The following is a 22,494-nucleotide window of genomic DNA, read 5'->3' as shown; positions in this document are numbered from 1 at the left end:
ATACGTATATATAACATTTTATTACATCTTCTGATAGTGAGATGTAATAAAGCCATTCTCTTTCTTGGCAAACTCAAAAAAAAAAAAAAAAAGAAGTATGTACAAAGTAGACTGAGGACACAAAGGAAGAAACAACGACTCTGAAGGGAAGTCAAGAAAGGCTTCTTTCAAAGAGGGGAAGCTTTAAGTGGGTGTTAAAGGGGATATTACGAAAGAAGGAGAGAAGTGCATTCCACGCAGCAAGATCAGCATGGGCAAACGTTCCAAAGAGTGAAATAAACTCCACTGGGCCTAGGAAAACATCAACATTTAGTCCAGTATAACTGGAGCTTAGGAGGTGCTGGCAGGAAATGAGATAGAAGCAGAGAGGTGGGTTTAGACCACGTCATGTAAACCTTCTGAATGCCATGCAAGAGTTTAGACTTGTTCCTGTTAGAGCTAGGAAATCATTAAGTCGTTTTCAGCAAGAAAGATATGCAAGATCGTATTTTCCAAAGATGATCTTGGCATTAGTGTGGAGAGGCTAGAGGTGGGGAGAGGGGGAAACTGGAGGCAGAGTCAGGCAGTCGGCTACAGGCCAGGTAAGAATCAGGCCTCAGCTACAGCAATGCCAACGGGATAGAGAGAAGGGGCCAGATTACTAAATTCATTTAGATCTTGTAAATCTATGAAGTACAACCAAGGGACAAGAGATCCAGTGGCTCAAGGTCATATAGCTAGTGGCAGAGTCAGAAGCAAACCCAAGCAGTCTGGTTCTAGAATGTACTGTTTACCTTCACACTCTATGTCCCAGGGCTTCTCAAATTTTAATATGTATATAAATATCTTGGGGATCTTCTTAAAATGTAATTCAGTGAAAAAAAATGTAATTCAGTAGGGTTAATATGGAGCCTGAGATTCTGTATTTTTAAGAATTTTCCAGGTGATGCCAATGTTGCCGGTTTGAGGGCTGCACCCCTTAAGTACAAGGCTTTAGAAGGACTCTTGGACCTCAACAAGGAGGTCTAAGCTGGAGGTCAAAATTTGGGAGTTGTCGGGCTTCCCTGGTGGTGCAGTGGTTGAGAGTCCGCCTGCCAATGCAGGGGACACGGATTCGTGCCCCGGTCCGGGAGGATCCCACGTGCCGCGGAGCGGCTGGGCCCGTGAGCCATGGCCGCTGAGCCTGCGTGTCCGGAGCCTGTGCTCCGCAACAGGAGAGGCCACAACAGTGAGAGGCCCGCGTACCACAAAAAAAAAAAAAAAAATTTGGGAATTGTCATTCTATAAGTGACCATATGCCTAGACTGAACAGAGGGCTAACTGAAAGACAGGAAGGGACAAACATCATTTGTAGTAGAGAATGCCGAAGAGTGATTCAGTAAGATGACAAAAATCTACTGGATTTGACAATTGAAGGTCATCTTTTCCACCTTAGATGGTGGAATTCCACCTTGATCATAGTGGATTGAGGAAGAGAATATTACATGAGCAATATAGACAATGTATTTTTTTGAAAGAAAATCAGAAAGGGCAGGAGCTAGGAGAAGGGAAAGGCAGAGGGGCAAATAAAAAATGTCTGTTGTTATTTGTTTGTTTGTATATATCATGATAGAAAAGATAAGCAGGCTTATAGGCACAGGAAACACTTCAATTTCTTAGACTTTTCTAATACTCTCAAATACTTATCAATTCTTTCCACATATTTATCAAGCACTTGTTATGTGTCAGGAACTGTTCTGGGATCTTTGGATACATTGGTTAAGAAGATTCACAAAGTTCCGTGCTTCTATAGAGCTGATAGTTTTGTAACTGAGGACAAAAAATAACCAAAATAAATAAATTGGGTGTAGTAGGTTAGGAGGATGTGCCGTGGGAAAAAAAGAAAAGAAAAAGTAGAGAAGGGAAGTGAAATCAGGAGTGTTGGAGAGAGGGTATGGGGGTTGCAATCTTAATTAGGCTGGGGCCCACTGAGGTGACATCTGAGCAGATCTGGAGGAGGAGAGTGCATGTCTGATGCATCTGAGGAATTACAAGAAGGCCAAGTGTCTGGAAGGGAGGGAGAGAAGGGAACAGTAAACGAAGTCAGAGAGCACAGCCAACGTATCAAATACAATAGACTATTTAGAAAATGAGAAAAATAAGAGAAAAAAAAAAACCAAACCTATCAAAATGAAACTATGATTAAATCAAATCCTGGCTGCTTTATTATTCTTTCCACCAATGATGACTGCTCTTTTTACTATACGTACTCTCTTTGGTACTTTTACAAAAAAATCCATGTAAACTGTACAATACTCTCCTCTGAAAATCAATAAAGTTGAATTTATCTAAAGAGGACTTACTCGCAGTCGTATAAGAGGCTTCTCTGGCTGTCGAGAATTTCCCAGACGTTCCCGTTCTGCATTTTCAAGCATTTCTTCAATCTCAAAATAAAGATATTGTCATGTCTAGAGGGAAGAGGTACTACTGGCTGGCATCTAGTGGTTGAGGTCAGAGAGGACTTGTAAAAACCCTACCATGCACAGAACAAGCTCCCACAACAAAGTGTTACCCAGTAAAATGTCAATTGTGCCAAGGTTGAGAGACCCCGGGCTCCCTGACTAAGCCAAGACAATCCATTCATTTCCATCTCCCTGGCCTCAGAGATTGGGTTCAGGGACAAGTACATGACCTCAGTCCAGGGAAACTCAATGCTAGGGGTTTATTTGGAACTACTGGGAAAAAATGATTCTTTCAGCTGTAAGGACAATGTAAGTCTGTGGGCCACCACGTGAAAATGCCTTCTTTATAGCACAGCTTAAGACAGAAACCATCAGACTGGGTGGCACAGAACTAGACACAGAAACAGAGAAAACTACTTAATTTGAGTTTCTGGATCTAGTCATTCTGAAACCAGCAAACTCTTAAACTTTCCAGTTATGTGAGTTACATGTTGCTAGTAAGCTGTGACACTGGGCGAGTTACTTTATCTAAGGATCAGCTCCTCTTTCTATAAAATGTGTATGGTAGACTCTACAGACCTATAGCATCATTCAGTGGATTAAATGCAAAATGCCGTCAACAGTGTCCAGAATATATATGCCGCCAATGAATATCAGTGATAATTATCATTATCATTATCATGATTTTTATAAGAATAAAATGCGAAGCAGAAGAGCCTACACAGCGTAAGAACTGAATAAGTATCAGTAATTAATGTTATTAAGCTGTCAAGTTCCATATTATTAAATGCATTCACCCAACTTCATAGTGGCTCTAGAATTTCCGCAGTGGTTTAGGGATGGCAATGTGCATGGTGGGAAGTATGGCACGTACACTGAAGTGACAAGGTGCATAGCACACATTTTAAGATTTTATTTGGAGGGAGATTTCAGGGTGAAAGGGATGTGTGATAGAGATTATTAGCGTAATGGAGATTATTAGAGAGGCTAAGGCTCTCCTCATCTACCATAACATCCTGCCGTTCTCCAATCAAAGCCACTGCCTGCTTTCATTAGTAAAATGAACAAATTATCAAATCAGGATAAAAAGAGAAAAGATTACGTATATGTTTTTGAGAAGGTGGAAAGGATCTGGGAGAGGAGCTTAATTAAACAAAGTTTCTTCTATTTATAACATTCCTCCCTCTGGAAGATGTTAGTTTTTTGTTTTTTTTTTTTTTTTTTTTATGTGGACCATCCTTAAAGTCTTTATTGAATTTGCTACAATATTGCTTCTGTTCTATGTTTTTGGTTTTTTGGCACCAGGTATGTGGGATCTCAGCTCCCTGACCAGGGATCGAACCCGCTCCCCCTGCCCTGGAAGGCAAAGTCTTAGCCACTGGACTGCCAGGGAAGTCCCTATTAAAAAAATAAAAAAGAAAAAAATTTGATACAACTGAACTCATTAATAAAACAACAGTGGTTCCTTACAGGCTTCATGAGAATGTAACAAATATAATGACTTCCCTCTACTCTACTGAAGTATTTAATTCAAGGTAAATAACCTCTCAACTAAAGTAGATCTCAATGACCTTTATCTAGAAGAATTACCTTCTCCAAGCAGAAGCTTTGTATGGCTTGGGTTACTTTAGGATTATCGGGGTTAAAAATGTCTGGATGATCAGCCAGAACAACATCCTCCATGAAAAACTGCCGCACTGTGTGGAGAGGAATTTTCTGCATGTTCATCTTCCTTCCTTTAATACGCAGCAAACCAACGTGTCTGAAATGAGGAGGGAAATGAAAGCATAGTCACACTGTAAACTTCCTCAGGAAAATGTGCACATCGAAACTATCATATTTCTAAATTTCTACAAATTATTTATAAAATCACACCCTTAAAAAGTGTTTTTAGTAATTTAATCTTAATGTTGTATCACAGGAAAAAACTTAAACATTCTTCTTCCCCAAAATAAAATCCATTCATACATCATTTTTCCTACAGCACTCTAATTTAAAATTTAATTAATAAAAACATTAGCCTTGCATTGGCCTAATGAGCAGCAAAATCATTAATACCATTGGGATCTTCTCCTGTTAAAAATAGCTTAAAATCTGGGCAAACAGTAAGACTGTATTGAATGATCAATCTTTATGAATAAATCTATCATATAAATAACAGCATCATCAGTACCTTGAGCCTATGAGATGGTTAGACTATCATAGCAATTTTTAAAATTGATTTAAAAACTATAATAATTACTCACTTCTTTACAGCTTCTCCTGGGGAAAGAGAAGTGACTACTGAGCTTCCAGGTTGTGATACGTAAAAGAGCTGTTGTTCATTTTTGGTTGGAGCTATTTTACACTCATGTTCATGGCCCCAGATAACAAGATCAATGAAGTCATCCAAAAACTGTTCTGGAATGAAGTTAGTACTTCCGTGTTTACTCCTATGCCAAGATTTTTAAAAATAAATTATTATAAATGTCCAGAGATATAGTAAAACTTCATAATACATAAGTCTGTATAGATCTTTCTTTCTCCATTAACTAAAGGTTTATTACATCCCTTCTATATGCCAGAAACTTTCAAGGGATTGGGGATGCAAAGACAGTATCTAATTCCTGCCCTCAAAGGGTTTACAAACTTGCAGGACACAGACAAGTAGAAGCCTCAAAAGCGAAAGCAGTCAATTCTACATACAGAGGCAGATCACTAAAGGCTTTAGAGAGGAATAATTCCCCCTATGGGAAAGTCAGAAAAGCATGAGCTCTAAAAATAGTAAAAACCTATAAATTGGTCTGAGTGTATACCAGAGTACAGAAAATGGGAAGTGAGTTTAGTCTAAGCTTTGTAAAATAAAGTCAAAACTCTAAATATGTCCCATCATTTTTAATAACATGTTTCTTTTACTGACTATAAAAATAATGAGAATGTCAGTCTTACAGAGATAAGAGTTTTCAATATTAAATAAAATATTATATGAATATGTGATTTTCAAACTCTCATTTTATACCTAGATTAGCTGCTATTATTAAAACATGTGAAAACCCAAAGAGAGGAAGACAAAAAAAAAAGTTTTCCCTAATACTGATTTATATCACTGAGAATTTAAGTAAAAGTGTTCAAATACTTCAATCAGCATTCACTTAAGGCAAACTGACATTCATTCATTGAACAAATATTTACTGTGTGTCTACTATGTGTCAGGTTTCCCAGGTCTCTTCTAAATACTGAAGACATAGCAATGAACAAAGTCCTTGCTCATTGTGGGGGAAATTAGCACTAATACAATATGTTTACGTATATGCATACACATACACACACACACATACACACACACACACACACATATATAAAATTTGTCAGGTAGTGACAGGTGCTATAAAGAAAACTAAAGGGAAAAATTACACGGAAAAGGGAGGCTACTATACAAAGGGTGGTCAGGGAAGGCACCTCTGACAGGAGACAAATGAGCAGAGAACTTAGAGGAGGGATCAGGTGTGCATGGGAAGAAAGTCCTAGGCAGAGGGATGAGCTGATGGCAGAGGTGCTGACGTGGGAAGGTATTCAGTGAGTTCAAGAACAGCAAGGAGACCAGCGTGGCTAAGCAGAATGAATGCAAGGAAGAGCAGGAAGTGAAATTAGAGAAGCTCATGTGTCTAGGAATATTTATGTAAAAAACGTTTTTATGTAAAAAACGTTATGATCCTATCACAATTACTGAAGAAATGCAGAATAACTCAAATACGACATGATGTAACTACGCTTTAATGGAGCACTGGAAAAGGGAAGATTATGCTGGTGGGCTGACTCTGATTTGTGACCTAGAAGCTGATCAAAACATCTTTGTGGAAATATTTTGCATGACAAAATTGCTCAGGGTTTACCTTCTTTTGCTGCAAGAGAAAGAAACTGGTCCACATATAGAAACAAATGGAAAATTAAATAAAATGTAAAAGGCTCAAGAATTCTCGCTTAATATGAGAAAACCTGTTTTTTATAAGACCCTGAAAACAGTAACAAAAGAAGTACCTAAGAATGCAGAGGATGACAAATGAACCTAACAGCATTACAAAAAAACTCTTATAACCACAATGAAGGGGTAAGGGGAAAGGAACTGACCAAAGTAACTTTAGAAAGTGGTGTTTTTGACTAGATATAGTAAGGCTAAGAACTAAAATAACATACAAACACTGTACCCTAGCTGGCAAATTTGTTTCTCACAGGGCTATGGGTCAGCAATTTTGAAATTACTTTGTTATGTCAACCAGTATTGAAAAAAATAAGTAAACATACCGTAGATAATACAATCGAGGTTTCTAACTGTTAGAGAAAGAAGTCACAAATAAGAAAAGACAAAAATGAATCCTGTAGGGCTGGATTCGAATCAGTATGAACTCGTGCTTGTTTTTTTTTTTTTTAACACATGTATACATACAGACATGTATGCATGGATTAGTGAATATACATATATTTCTTTAACTCTAGTCATGAGGGCTAAGAGACCCACAGTGGCAATAAGCACATTTAGTGGCCATATCTGGGTTTCAAAATACCACTCTCCAAGAAAAGCAATTAGGGCTCCTTGGAGAAGTGGTTAATTCCAGGGCTTGAGGAGAAAAATACAAGATGAGCCAGGAGCATCTTGTGGTACTAGAAGGTTAAGGACATGCTCAAAAAACAAAAAGGAAGAGGGCATGTTGAAAGGACATAGAAGCCAATGTAAAAAAGCTCTCAATGGTCAGAGCTGAAACAACCTGAGCAACAAAAACAACAACATCAAAAAATTAAAGGATTGGATTATAACTCAAAAAATTAAATAAACATCCTTGAGTCCACAATAACATAAATAAATGAATGAATGAATAAGTAAATAAATGAGAAGGGACAAATTTTCCTAACAGAAGAATTTCAATCAATAATTATAAAAAGAATGAGGGAAAAAAAAATCAGAAACACCACCACAGTATTAATTGCTGGAAACAAGATCCACCAATGGATGCTAAAATTTGTGGGCAAAAGTTTAAGTTGAAACAGTATGTTCACATAGTCTCAATGTATTTTTCCCAAAATATTTATTAATTACAAAGTAGAAAATGGGACCTCTACTGGGAGAAACCTGGTCTACACCACCTTAATTGAATGATCAAGATTATTAACATCACCAGTAACCAGCCATACCAACATTATACTACCCATTCCCCTTACCAATGCTGCCATTCCAAACTTTCATTCTGGCTTGGAATCGCTGATAATTGTTCCTTCTGACTTATCCCTACCTTGGGAAAGTACAAAGTGTAGCAGAACTGGAAAGCCCTCAGCAAGAGAAGGAACAAACTCCCAGTTTGTTATATGGAGACCACACATATCAAAACTCTGGACTGCTCCTCCTTTAACTCACACTGTTTATTCAAGAATATACATAAGGCAACATAAGACTGCCCCCTAAAGCCTTTCTTTCACCAAGTACCAGTGATGGGTAAGTACCAGAGTATTCTGCTGTCAATAAATATCTGTTCAATAAATAATAAATTATATAATCAGGCTCCAAACCCCTTTAGGTTCTTCCTTAATAACTTCTCAGCTTTGTCCCTTACATATCATTCTCACTACCATCACTGTTACCATCTCACACTTTTTTTTTACTATAATGATCACATAATAAATCTTGCTTCTTCAAATCTCTATTCCTTTCAATCAAACCTACACCCTGCCAACAGATTAAATTTCTTAAAACTACTAACAAAAGAAAGTTGATCTAGCTATATTTAATATTCTGGAAAAATACTTGTATATATGTACCAAGAAAAATCTATAAGAATGTTCCTAACAAAAAGGTTTAAAAAAGCAAAAATCTGGAAATAACACAAAACACTCACTAAGAGGAGAGAAAGCTGAACTGTATACATCAGTGAGAATTAATTACACTTTTAAGCATCAAAATGGATGAATCTTAGTAACATAATGTTGAACAAAATAAGCCAACTGCAAAATATAAAGTATGGTGTTCCAGTTATACCAAAACTAAATAAAAAATACTCATAATGAATGTGTATGTGATTAAACAATAAAGAAAAGCTATGGACAAATGAAATAAAAATTGAAGATAGTGCTTCCTCCGGAGTTTGTGGAAAAAGATGTGGTCAGGGAAGGGCATAGGGTAGGGTACTGGTAATGTTCCACTTCTTTCTGAATTTAGGATTATTCATTTTATGGTTCTTCGTATACCTTATCCATATGCTAGAAATATTCTTTGTAAGTATGAATATATACTAAAAACAATTTCAAGATGCAGTCACACTATGCATATTGAAGTCTTGCCTGATCCTGCACTGACAACTTTCAAAGCATAAGGAGCATTTTACTGAAATAGGTAAGCTTGGAAACAGAGATCTGGGGAACCTCAATACTTGACTCAAAAATTTTCAGAGACTACTTTTACCTGTTCTGATGAATCACAAATAAGTTAAACCAAGAGTTCCCATCTTCTTTTGGTCTCAACATTGTTACTTTTTTGTTGACGAACATTCGATACAGCCTTTCATCTGGAATGGATCCTGAAATGGATATTACATTATTTTAAAAGTGGTTTCTTACTCAGTTTTAAAAAACGAATATGTTTTGCTTCTAAATTATGTACTTCTCTAAGTATTTCATTTTCCTATTAGAGAGATACTTGAAATCTGATATCATTATTTACAAATGAACGTGTTCCAGGTTCATGCCTGACAGCTGCTAAGCAGTTAGTTGCATTTGAAGAATGTTTTCCAGGTCAAGCATATATACTTTCAAGATCTGGAAAATGTGGAATAAAAATTTGAGTTTTCTATTCTCAAATTCTTATTAAAATTTCTAATAATATTGTTTCCCACTCTCCCTTTATTTATTCTAAGTATATATGTACTTTTGATTTAACATATACATTGTAAAATACACAGGAAGAGATATTACAGGGGATGAGATTAAAAATGTATTTAAAAATAATTCTTATGTATATTATGTTTTAAATAAAAATACTGTGCTTTTTAATAATTTAATGACTTTTAAATAACTCTTCCTATTCCCCAAAGGATCACCTTAGTCTAGTGAAGGAGGCCAACAAAAACAATTAAACATGAAAATTGCAATTTTAAATATTATAAAAGGGAAAAAAGTCAGGATGCTAAGATGGGGATTATCACTGGGAGGACAAGGTTGCTACTTTATGGAGTGATTAGGGAAGGCCTGGGAAGAAAGGCCAACACCACATAAGTATAAGAGCTAGAAGAGGTCTAGCATCTAAAAAGAATTCCTAGTGTGGCCAATGAAATAGATGGTGGCATGCAGAACATATAACTGGAACAAAAAAGCCAAGACATAAAAAAAATCCAGGGCATTAGAAGGTTGATCTACTTGGGTGTCGAAGCACTGAGAACACTGACAAAATTGGAAGGTAGGCAAGTAAGAAAATTGAGGGAATGGAGAAGGCAGTTTAGCCAGTTGGCAATTAGCTTCAAGGGTGTTTGCAGGCAGGAAAGGAGGTATCAGTAGGAAGCAAGGAGAACAGTGACTTGCCCTCCACTCCTTCTGCCCTAAAGCCCATAAGAGGCCATGAGAGAACTACGTGGGACACGGTAACCTCAGGGGCCACTCAGTTTCACTGAGGGTTAGAGAGTACAGGCAGCATTCAGAGACTGACGAAATGAGGGAATCTGCTAACTAACTAAAAAGAGCTCTAGAGTATACAGAGCTGGGGTGAGAGGAGTGGGTGGAGGGTAGAGACAGAGTCCAGTTAAGGAAAACAGAAGAGGATGAGATGAGAGTTTGGGAGAAAATAGATGACTGAAGCAGTTTGCTTCTGGCAGTGACTGAGGCATAATGGGATCTGTCCTTAGTCTGAAAGTAGGAGGATCAACCATTTTATGCAGATACGATCCCTAACGTTACAGTGATTAAAATACCTGTTAGTAGTTTTTTAAAAAAAGCATATTCCACTTCCTGCTCTATCACTTGCAAAATGACATAATTCCTTGATCTCATTTTCCATATCTCTAAAATATAGATAACCACGATGCTTTTCTACTTGTTGGCAAAATTATGAAAATTGGGCAAAGACTATAAGCTTCCTAGAGAAGCTTCCTAGAGAAAGTATTTAAATAAACCATCCATCATAATTATTCTTTAAAAAACATACACAAAGAGAAATGAAGTAAATAAGATTTTCTAAGGCTTCTATTATACTAAAGTCACTCCAAAAATAATAAAAACTATGTAGAGGCTACAGCGTGAAATTTTTTCTCAATTTCTCTTGCGGTACTTTAAGGTTGGTTTAACGTGAAGTGTAATTTTTATAATACTCTATACACAACAAAATCAATAAAACTATTGCATCCATAAAACAAATCAAACTGAACATAATCCAAGGAAGACACAAAAAATAGCCTTTGAATGCACTCTAAAAATAGTCTTCCATTCATATGGAATAAAGCCTAGCAAAAACAAGCTTTTACCTACTGGACACTAAATAAATTGAAGATAGTGAAGCTGATAAAGCAAATTTTCTGAGGATTGTAGATGATAGCTCTAGATTAGCACTGTCTAATAAAAATACCATGTGAACCACTAAAACGGGCCAAATATGTAATTTTAAATTTTCTAGTAGCCATATTAAAACAAGTAAAAGAAACAGGTGAAATTAATTCTAAGATATTTTATTTAACCCCAAATACCAAAGGTATTTTACATTTTTTTCTAAGTCTTTGAACTCTGATGTGTATTTTATACTTATAGCATATCTCAATTCAGACTAGCCACATTTCAAGTGCCCAGCATCTACATGATTACTGTATCGGACAGTGAAACTTTAGAACTTTCAAAGACTTCCAAGATATCAAAATGCAGTTTTTCTAATTACTGTATAAATGCTAATGTTCAGGATTTTTATCTGAGTCTAAAAGAAAGAAAAAATAAACAGTAAATAGATACTAAAGGAAAAATATTTTTCCACAAAAACTGCTATTAAAAATAAGTATCAGGCTTCCCTGGTGGCGCAGTGGTTGGGGGTCCGCCTGCCGATGCAGGGGATGCGGGTTCATGCCCCGGTCCGGGAAGATCTCACATGCCGCATAGCGGCTGGGCCCGTGAGCCATGGCCGCTGAGCCTGAGCGTCCAGAGCCTGTGCTCCTCAACGGGAGACGCCACAGCAGTTGAGAGGCCGCGTACCGCAAAAAAAAAAAAAAAAAAAAAAAAAAAGTATCAAGGACTATTGGTGCTTATAAAATACTAAAAAATTTCTACCAAAAGCTTCCTACATTTTTTTAAGTCACCCATAAGGAATAATTAGATTTGCCTCACTTTTCCCCAAACAGCAGCAAAGTTAACTCCAGAATTTGATTTCCTAGCTGCTTAAAATTTAAACATTTATTGACATAAATAGTAAAATAAAACCATCTTACCTAAGCCATATAGAGCAATTTTTGTGCTTCCTTTTTGAAGCAAAACCGGACTAATGTCTATCTTCTCCACAGACATTGAACGTCCAAAGTGATTTACAAATCCAGCACAACTTAAAATATCCAGGGCGCAGAGTGCATCTGCCTATGCAAAATATTTTCAAATAATATAAATGTATATCTAAAAACAAGTAATCTGCATATCATATTATTACTTATTAAAAGTATATTTTATATAGTAGTTACAAAAACCTACATTAGGATAACGTCTTCTCAAAACAAAATTACAATAATAAAAGTATTCGCTATCTTTTTTCTGTTACAAGTGACCCACTGCAACTGGAATCACATGCTAAATGCAGTTAACATTTCATCAAAACTTATGATGTCTTGTCCACTGAAAAATAAAAAACAGCCATGAAATCAGTGCCTTGTCATATTAAGCAGACCTCTTAAGAGGTGAGAAAAAAAAGACTAGCTAAGTAGTGATTTATAATACATTAATGACCAGATAAAACAAAAAGATATTTTGAGATTATTTTAGGACCCCTATTATTAAAGATCTTCCTCGACTTACAACGGGTTTAGGTCCCAATAAATCCATCGCAAACTGAAAATACTGTTAAGTCAAAAATGCAGTTAAAGCACCTAACCTACCGAAAATTATAGCTTAGCCTAGCTTACTTTAAACATGCACAGAACACGTACATTAGCCTACAGTTGGGCAAAAGTGTAAATACTTTTACAATAAAGTATGGAGTATCTTGTGTAATATACTGAATAATGTACTGTAAGTGAAAAACAGAATGGCTGTATGAGTACAGAATGGTTGTAAGTGTAGCACCTGTTTACCCTCGTGACCATGTGGCTGATCAGGAGCTGTGCCTCGCTGCCTTTGCCCAGCATCACACGGAAGTATCTTCCCACGTATCGTTAGCCCAAAAAAGATATTCAAAATTCAAACTTCGAAGTGCAACTTCTACTGAATGTATATCCATTTCGCACCACTGTAGAGTTGAAAAATCTAAGGTCGAACCCTCATAAACTAGGGACAGTCTGTACTTTCATATCAAACAGAAAATAAGATGATCTAATTTAGATTTAAAACTGTTCATGAAACCCTCATTTCCTACAGGTGAGATTTATGTGATAAGAGATACAAAAGTCCTTGGTAAACTGTAAAGCATTATACAAATGTTAGGTGTTTATTCCTCCTTCTGGTTACTTATTGTTAACCTTGGCACTTATGAAATAAATGTGTATGTCACATGCCATTTATTATTCCAGATTTTTAAAAATTATCAAAAAAGCAGTATAAAAGCTTATATGAATGATAAAAAGTCAATTTGAACTTTTGACTCAATTTGACTACAAATCGCTGGGAAGAAGTGAAAGAATGCTTTCCAAAGACAAACTAAACTGATTGTTTCTAAAATTTCAACAAACTAAGAACCCAATAATTACCCCCGTAGGATCATCATGATTGCCATGAATACTAAACACAGGAATTGAAATGTTGAGATTGGCATCTTCGTAGTTAACCCATGGAAACCTTAAAAGAAAAGAAAGAAAGAAAGAAAAGTTTCTGTAAGAGACAAAAGCTGTTTCCCCCGTTATCCTCCTCCAAAAAATGAATACAGTTATAGGCAAACTGGATGATCTTAGCTGGCAAATGACCACTAGTTTGGAGCTTTAATAAAATTAAATCCTAGGCAGCAGTTCATTTCAATTCAAGTTTCAAAAGATCTCAAAGTACTACACTTTAAAAGAAAACCATACAAATATATGATGCTTATGAATTGTATGAAAGATGTGAATATCTGATTAGTAGGAAGTAGGCTTTCAAAATTTTGAAAGCCTTTATAAAAGGTTTTTATTTGTAGAAGCGGGAGGGGAAGAAATACATCTACTCTGGAATCCAAAAGACCTAGATTAAAAACTCCAGCTCTGGGCTTCCCTGGTGGCGCAGTGGTTGGGAGTCCGCCTGCCGATGGGGGGGACGCAGGTTCATGCCCCGGTCTGGGAGGATCCCACGTGCCACGGAGCGGCTGGGCCCGTGAGCCATGTCCGCTGAGCCTGCGCCTGTGCTCCGCAATGGGAGGGGCTGCAGCAGTGAGAGGCTCACGTACCGCAAAAAAAAAACAAAAAAACAAAAAAAAAACAACTCCAGCTCTATCACTTACTACCTGGATGACTCAAAGTTTCCCACCCACTCTTGCCCCTAGTCACCAAGCTTCTCTTCTCAGAGGCAAATAACATTAGGAAATTCTAGTGTATCTGTGCAAAAATATCTTATACCTGTAAAGCAAATAAATACATTTTCCTTCTTAAACAAATGGTAGCACAATATAGATTTCTGCCCCCTGCCTTTATCACTTTACATACTTTATAAATCATTCCATATCAGTACATAAAGAGCTTCCTTGTGATTTTAGCTGGACACTGCATGGATTATTATAATGTGTTTAAGTAGTTACCTATCAATTGACATTTAGACTATTTCCAGCCTTTTGTTTTACAAATATTGTTACAGTGAGTAATCTTGTACAAAGTTGCCCTTGTGAGAGTATAGGAAAATATCTAGAAGGAAACTGTCAGGTCAAAAGGAACGCGTGCATCTGTAAATCTGATAACTACTGCCAATTTACCTCCACAGAGGTTGTATGATTTACTCATAGTACAATGGTAATCCATGAGACTAATTCCCCCTGCTCCACCAAGATACTGGGTGGGCCAAAAGGTTCATTCGGTTTTTTCCCTAAGATGGCTCTAGTAGCGCTTAGTTGTCTTTAACTCCATTTGAAACAATTTTGTTAGATTGTATGTGACAGCTGTCATAGCAGCGTGCATTTTAAAAAAAAGACTTATGAAAATTGGTGAAGGTTTGTGTAGCCATTTTAATACTGAAGATGGAAGAAAAAAAGCAACATTTTCGGCATATTATGCTTTATTATTTCAAGAAAGGTAAAAACGCAACCGAAATGCAAAAAAAAGATTTGTGCAGTGTGTGGAGAAGGTGCTGTGACTGATCGAACGTGTCAAAAGTGGTTTGCGATGTTTCGTGCTGGAGATTTCTCACTGGACGATGCTCCCTGGTCAGGTAGACCAGTTGAAGTTGAGAGCGATTAAATAGAGACATTAACTAGGAACAATCAACGTTATACCACGTGGGAGATAGCCGACATACTCAAAATATCCAAAACAAGCATTGAAAATCATTTGCACCAGCTTGGTTATGTTCATCGCTTTGATGTTTGGGTTCCACATAAGTTAAGCGAAAAAAACCTTCCTGACTGTACTTCCGCATGTGATTCTCTACTTAAATGTAATGAAAAGTTCCATTTTTAAAACAAATTGTGACGGGCAATGACAAGTGGATATGTATAATAATGTGGAAGGGAAGAAATTGTGGGGCAAGTGAAATGAACCACCACCAACCACACCAAAGGCCGGTCTTCATCCAAAGGTGATGTTGTGTGTATGGTGGGATTGGAAGGGAGTCCTCTATTATGAGCTCCTTCTGGAAAACCAAACGATTAATTCCAACAAGTACTACTCCCAACTGGACCAACTGAAAGCAGCACTGAATGAAAAGCATCCAGATTTAGTCAAAAGAAAACGCATACTCATCCATCAGGATAACACAAGACCGCATGTTTCTTTGATGACCAGGCAAAAACTGTTACAGTTTGGCTGGAAGTTCTGATTCATCTGCCATATTCACTAGACATTGCACCTTCGGATTTCCATTTATTTAGGTCTTTACAAAATTCTCTTAATGGAAAAAATTTCAATTCCCTGGAAGACTGTAAAAGGCACCTGGAACAGTTCTTTGCTCAAAAAGATAAAAAGTTTTGGGAAGATGGAATTATGAAGTTGCCTGAAAAATGGCAGAAGGTAGTGGAACAAAGTTCCAATAAAGTTCAATAAAGTTCTTGGTGAAAATGAAAAATGTGTCTTTTATTTTTACTTAAAAACCGAAGGCACTTTTTGGCCAACCCAATACATTATCAAGCTTTTTCAATCTATGCCAGTGGTTCTAAACCCTAGCTGCATGTTAGAATTTTCTAGGAATCTGTGAAGATCCACCAATGTCCAAGACACACTCAGAGAGATTAAATGACCTGGAGACTGGGCATCAGTATTTTTTAAGATTCTTAGGTAATGATAATGTGTACCCAGGACTGAGAATTACTGATCTATAGCAATCTTATAGGAGAAAAATATATCAGTATACTTCATTTTGCATCTTTCATATTCTTTTTTTTTTTTTTTTTTTTTTTTTTTTTTTTTTGCGGTACGCGGGCCTCTCACTGCTGTGGCCCCTCCCGTTGCGGAGCACAGGCTCTGGATGTGCAGGCCCCGCGGCCATGGCTCACGGGCCCAGCCGCTCTGCGGCATGCGGGATCCTCCCGGACCGGGGCACGAACCCGCGTCCCTCCCATCGGCAGGCGGACTCTCAACCACTGCGCCACCAGGGAAACCCCTCATATTCTTTTAATATGTTAAAATGCTACTTTATTTCCTTTTCTATGAACTATGTCCATATTCTTTACCTATTTTTTATTAAGTCATGGATTTTTTTTTTAATTGACTTGAAAGGACTACTTAACTATTAACTATTAACTACTGGGAAAATTAGACCGTAATTTGCCATGAGTTGCAAATATTCTTCCTGGTTGAACCCAGACTTTTGACCTTGCTTTGGGAGGCTCTTGCCATGCAGAAATTTACTTTTACAAAGACAAACATATCAATCTTTTTTTTATGGATTCTGGGTTTGTGTTAATACTTAGAAAAGTCTTTTTCACATCCAGATCTTTTTTTAAAAATGTCTAACAGTTTCTTCTAGCTCTTTTATTGAATAAGCTATATTTTTTGTGGAGATATGAGATACCACCTTTATCAAATACTAAATTCCCACATGTATTGTGGCTATTTCTGGAATTTCTATACTCTTCCACTTATCTGCCTATCAATTCATGAGTCATACCACTTTTTAAATTATTGTAGCATTATAATATACTTTCTTTTTCCCAGCTTTTTTGTGATATGATTGACATGTAACATTGTATAACTTTAAGATATACAATGTGTTGATTTGATACACTCATATATTGCAAAATGATAACCACTATAGCTTACTTACCACTTTAGGCTTCACACACACCTAGCTTAACAGCTGCATCATGTCACATAATTGCCATTTCTTTTTCGTAATGAGAATATTTAAGATCTACTCTCTTAGAAACTTTCAAGTATAAAATACAATATTACTAACTATAACCACTATGCTGTACATTAGATCCTGAGAACTTATTCATTTTTAAACTGAAAATTATATTTTTTTTGATCAACATCTCCCCTTTTCCCCCAACTCCCTGCTCCTGGTAACTACCATTCTAGTCTCCATTTATATGAGTTCAGCTTTTTCAGATTCCATATACTGTATAAGTGATAGCACACAATATTTGTCTCCGTCTGACTTATTTTACTTAGCATAAAGCCCTCAAGGTCCATCCATGTTGTCTCAAATGAAAGGATGTCCTTTCTCATGGCTGAATATATATATATACATGGCTGTGTGTGTGCATATATATCTGCACACACACACATACATATATCACAACTTTATCCCTTCTTCCACTGATGGACACTTATGTTGTTGCCATATCTCTTGGCCATTGTGAATAATGCTGCAATCAATGTGGGAGTGCAGATTATCTCTTTGAGATCCCATTTGCATTTCCTTTGGATATACACCCAGAGGTAGGATTGCTGGATCACATAATAATTCTATCTTTAATTTGGGGGGGAACCTCCACAGTGTTCTCCATAGTGGCTGCACAAATTTACATTCCCGCCAACAGTGCACAAGGGTTCCCTTTTCTCCACACCCTCTCCTACACTTGTTCTCCCTTATCTTTTTGATGACAGACATCCTAACAGGTGTGAGATGATATCTCATTGTGGTTGTGATATGCATTTCCCTGATGATTAGTGATGTTGAGCACCTTTTCATGTACCTGTTGGTTGTTTTATTTTTGTGAAAAATGCCATTGGAATTTTGATAGGGATTGAATTGAGCTAGTCACTACTTAGTAGTCTTCTTTTCTCAGAGTTTCCCTATCTTTTTTTTTTTTTGGTCTATTTTTCACATGAACTAGTAAACCAGAGGGAAAATTATCCAAAATATAGTACAAAGAGATAAAGTTATAGGGAATATTAAAAAGTGGGTAAAATATAAATAATTTTCAGAAAGAAAAAGAATAGGAAACAGAAAACATACTGGATAAGAATTTTCCGAATTTTCCAAAATTGCTGCAAAAAAAATTCTTAGTTTGAAATCCATGTAGCCCAAACAGGATAAATAGAACTAAATCCACAACTAACTATGTCACAGTAAGACTGCAAAATGCTAAGGGCAATGAGAAAAACTTAATGGTTACCTGAGTGCTTTCTTTATGCCAGCTACTATTCTAAGCAATTTTCTTATTAACTCAACTACTCCTAACAACAATTCTGTAAGATTAGCACTATTATTTTCCCATCTTATAATAATGAAACTAAGGTAGGGCAGATCCAGGATTTGACTCAGACAGTCTTATACCAGAATCCATGCTTTTAAGCACTATGTTATACTGCTTTTCCAGCAACTAAAATGATAGCAAGGCTCCTCAAAAGCACCAAAAAATAAGAGTTTACTGACAGGCAGTGAAAAACTACTAAAAACTGTACTTCGGAAAGGAAACTGAATCTAGACAAAAGGAATGAAACATAAGAAACAGCAATAGTAAGCAAAGAAATAGGTAAACACATCTATGGGGTGGGTGAAGCAGTTTAAAAATAATAAAGTTTTAGATTTGAATAGAAGACAGGTAAAGACTGATCAGAATTCTTAAAAACAAGGACATATGTTAAAAATTAAAAGAATCTTTTAAAATCCAATTCTATACTCAGCCAAATTATCAATCCGAAGTTAAAAATAGCCATTTTCTTACATAAAAAAATCTCCAAAAATTTACCTCCCAATATAAACTCATTTTTAAAATATATATATACAAATAGATAAGAAATAAATATAGCTATGTCTGTTTTCAGGGGTTACTTTATATATATATATTTTTTTACATTTACATGTATACATGTGTGTATAATGTGTGTGTGTGTGTGTATTTAAGCTCTGTGCACTGAGAGAGCCTAGAAACAGTGACAAGACAATAGCCATGTGCATGCCTAGCATCCAGATTCTAGCTTCCAAATACCATTCCAAAAGGAACCAAGACTCCTTGAAGAAATGGATGAGTCTAAAGCTAGGGAAAAGAAAATACAAAATTAGCCTGGAGCATCTTACAGTGACAAAAAGGGGGGAAAAAAGATGACGGCATGTTGAAAGGCCCCAAGAGGTGGTCTGAAAGAGTGCCCAATGGCTAAAGTTGGAACAATTTATTTGAGCAACAAAATAGATTATAATAGTATTAAATTACAATTCAAAGGAAAAAAAATGAGTTCATACTGATATAAACAATTGAATAAATTCCTACTGATATAGACAATTGAATAAATAAATAAACAAATGGGGGACAAGGGACAAATCTTTACAGAACTATTCCAATTAATAAATGCAGAAAGAATGTGGGAAATGTTTAGAAAATCACCATTAGGACACCACAGTTAAAACTGCTGTAGGCAAGAGCCACTGACAAATGCTAAAATTATTGGACAAACTTTAAGGAGAAACAGAATAGTTGCATAGCCTCCCCTAAAATATTTACTAATTACTGTAGTGGTTTTAACACGCCCATAAATTCTTTGATACTCTTTGCTCTCTCCAGGAAGTGAAACGTAACTCCCTCGCTTCGAGTGTGGGCTGGACTTAGCTACTCTCTTCTAACAAACAGTATATGGAAAGGGAAAAATAGTAACTTGACAGTGGAGAAACCTGCAAGATACCATCTTAACCAAGTGACCAAGGTTAACCTCACCAGTGCAGGCCATGTTGATAGCATGTACTCCTTACATACTGAGAAGGGCACTTGACCTATAAAGAATATTCTTTCCCTCAAACCAATAACCCTAGTCTAATCACGAGAAGAACCCAAGTTGAGAGACATTCTACAAAATATCTGACCAGTACACTTCAAAAGTGTCAGTGTCTGTCTGGAAAAGACTGGCATAGGTGAAAGGAGATTTTGAGACCATTTCAACTAAATGCAATGTGGTGTCCTGTACGATGTTTAAGAAAAAACAGAGTACCTTTATGACATGGGGTTCTAGGTGGATATTGTAAATAAGTCCCCAAAGCACAAATATTAAAGAAAAAAAATAACGTGTTTGACTATGAACATCAAAATTAAATATTTCTGTCATCAAAAGGTCCTGTAAACAAAGTCAAAAGACAATCCACTGACTGGGAAAAAATACATGCTTAACAAAGGCTTAATATCTAGAAATAACTCCTGCAAATTCAATAGGAAAAGACAAAAATATTCCAATTTTTGAAATGGACAAAGGATATGAACAGAAGAGATACCAAATGTACAAAAAAAATTTGAGAAGTTACTCATCTCACTATTAATTAGGGAAATAGAATTTAATACAACAATGTACAGAAAATTCAAAGAACTACATTTACCAAGGAAATAGCTTATAGTGAAGGTAAAATGGCTAATTGTTACCGTGTTCATGTGTCTTATACAGAAAATATTATATATTATACATACATGTAATATTAAATATCGTAAGGAAACATTCATTTAAGCATTTAAATATACTTACTTACTAAAACCGAAGTTGACTGACTGATCGCTGATAATTTCAAACTGTACAGGACGATCCCCCATGCAATATTTTCTTAGTAACTCGAGGCAGTTATGTACTGTTTTTCTTGAGGGTTTATTTTCATGAAAAAGATCACCCCCTAACAAAATGAAATCCACCTAAACAACAGAAAATAGTGTGAAAATTAGTATGTTTTATAGATAAAATTTTTAAAAGAGATAGAAAAAAATCTTGTAAAAGATACAATTATGTGTGGAGATTTAAAGTTTCATATTTTGTTTAGTTAAAGGGCCTTTCAATCTGGTTATTAATATGACTTCAGCTTAGGTTCCTAGACCACCTTCAAAAAGGCCATCTTCAAATTACTACACCAAGTTTCTAACTCACACTACCCAAAGTGATCATACTTCTTTTTTTAAAGTTATCCAAATCAAACATAAACTTAGCACTTTAATGAAACCTATAGAAGGGATAGCAGATTCAATCCAAATTATTCACTTGATTCATTCAACAATTATCTGGAGTCCCTACAGGCACTGGCAGCTAAGGAAATAGCAATCTACAAAATATATCATGTCCCTGCCCTCATTAAATACAGACAACGTGCCATACCCTATACTGAGTGTGATGGATAAATGACGATCCCTATCCTAAATATGTTCAAAATCTAATAGGAGAGATAAACTGCTAAGCATCTAAACGTAAGTCAGACTCTGACACGCACTAGAACAGATATATAAACAAACCAGGAGTAGAGATGACATTACAATTAATTCCAACTGAGAGGAGGAAATTCACCTGAGGACAACGTCTGGGAAGAATGGGCTAACATGGTGGCATCTGAGTTGCACCATGAAGGATAAACAAGATTTCGAGGAAGAGCATTCAGGAACAACCAGAGAGAAGGGAAATCACACAGAAAGAAAGTCCAACACACTTTCAAAAGTGTACAATCTACTTAAAGAAACTTGATTAAGTTCTTAATTATTTCAAAAGTGTACAATCTACTTAAAGAAACTTGATTAAGTTCTTTATAATACAAAATTATACAAAAGAACCCAGCAGTACAGATCACCATGAAGTGAGGGCAGCAGTAGTGAGGGCAGGAGAATATGTCTCCACAAAATGGACCACTTTGGCAATGTGGACTGTTTTGAGCTGAAGGCAATTAAGACCCAGCAGAGTCAGGAAAAGCTTTTTTACCTCTCTCTAAACAGCCTAAAAGAATTTGGATAGGGGGCATGTACCAGGAAGAGAGCTATTACCAGAGATAATTTCTGATATCAGAAAGACATCGCATGGCATGGCAAACACCTGTTTACCAAACATGTGATCTTCTCATCTTCCTGTGCATTGTCTTCTTCCCCTTTAAAGCCCCAGACTCCTTTGCCCTTCTCCTTAGCTCAGGATGGCAGATAAACCTCAATTACTTCACTGCTGAGGAGTCTCATATTTTTGTGGGGCTCCCATACATATGAAATTTGTTTTTACCCTGTTAATCTGTCTTACGTCAACTTAATTATTAGACCAGCCAGGGAACTTAGAAGGGAAGAAGGAAAAGATTTCTGCCCTGACAACAGTCAGAGAGACCTCAATAAAAATGTGGGATTTAAGCCAGGTCTTCAAAACTAAACATGATTTGAGAAAAGGGAGAAAATGATCATAATCCAAGGCATAGAAGAAACAAAACAAAAACAACAAAGCAAACAAACATTTTTACAGGGGAGGGGAAAGAGAAATAGTTATTTAAATGATATAGTTTCACTTTTACCATACGAAAAGACTTCTGGAGGTTGGTCACTCAACCATGCAAATGTGCTTAACACTACTCAACTGTACCCTTAAAAATGGTTAGGATGGTAAGTTTTATGGTATGT

General features: G+C 36.3%; 1 protein-coding gene across 3 annotated transcripts in view; it reads right to left on the bottom strand.

Annotated features, from left to right (window-relative positions):
• The window catches only part of MRE11 (MRE11 homolog, double strand break repair nuclease), a 73,496-nt gene that overhangs the window by 43,818 nt on the left and 7,184 nt on the right, over nucleotides 1-22,494 (bottom strand). For all 3 annotated transcript variants that reach the window (XM_060104705.1, XM_060104704.1, XM_060104706.1), the window contains exons 4-10: nucleotides 20,615-20,775; nucleotides 13,301-13,388; nucleotides 11,840-11,981; nucleotides 8,848-8,962; nucleotides 4,667-4,852; nucleotides 4,011-4,182; nucleotides 2,322-2,402 (exon numbers count right to left, since the gene is read on the bottom strand). In XM_060104705.1, the coding sequence (XP_059960688.1) occupies nucleotides 2,322-2,402; nucleotides 4,011-4,182; nucleotides 4,667-4,852; nucleotides 8,848-8,962; nucleotides 11,840-11,981; nucleotides 13,301-13,388; nucleotides 20,615-20,775 (945 nt within the window). The remainder of the gene's footprint in view (nucleotides 1-2,321; nucleotides 2,403-4,010; nucleotides 4,183-4,666; nucleotides 4,853-8,847; nucleotides 8,963-11,839; nucleotides 11,982-13,300; nucleotides 13,389-20,614; nucleotides 20,776-22,494) is intronic.

The sequence above is a fragment of the Mesoplodon densirostris genome, chromosome 7 (genome assembly GCF_025265405.1).
Source record: "Mesoplodon densirostris isolate mMesDen1 chromosome 7, mMesDen1 primary haplotype, whole genome shotgun sequence".
NCBI lineage: Eukaryota > Metazoa > Chordata > Mammalia > Artiodactyla > Ziphiidae > Mesoplodon > Mesoplodon densirostris.
Note: the sequence above shows the minus strand (reverse complement) of the source record. Positions and strands in the feature narration are given on the sequence as shown.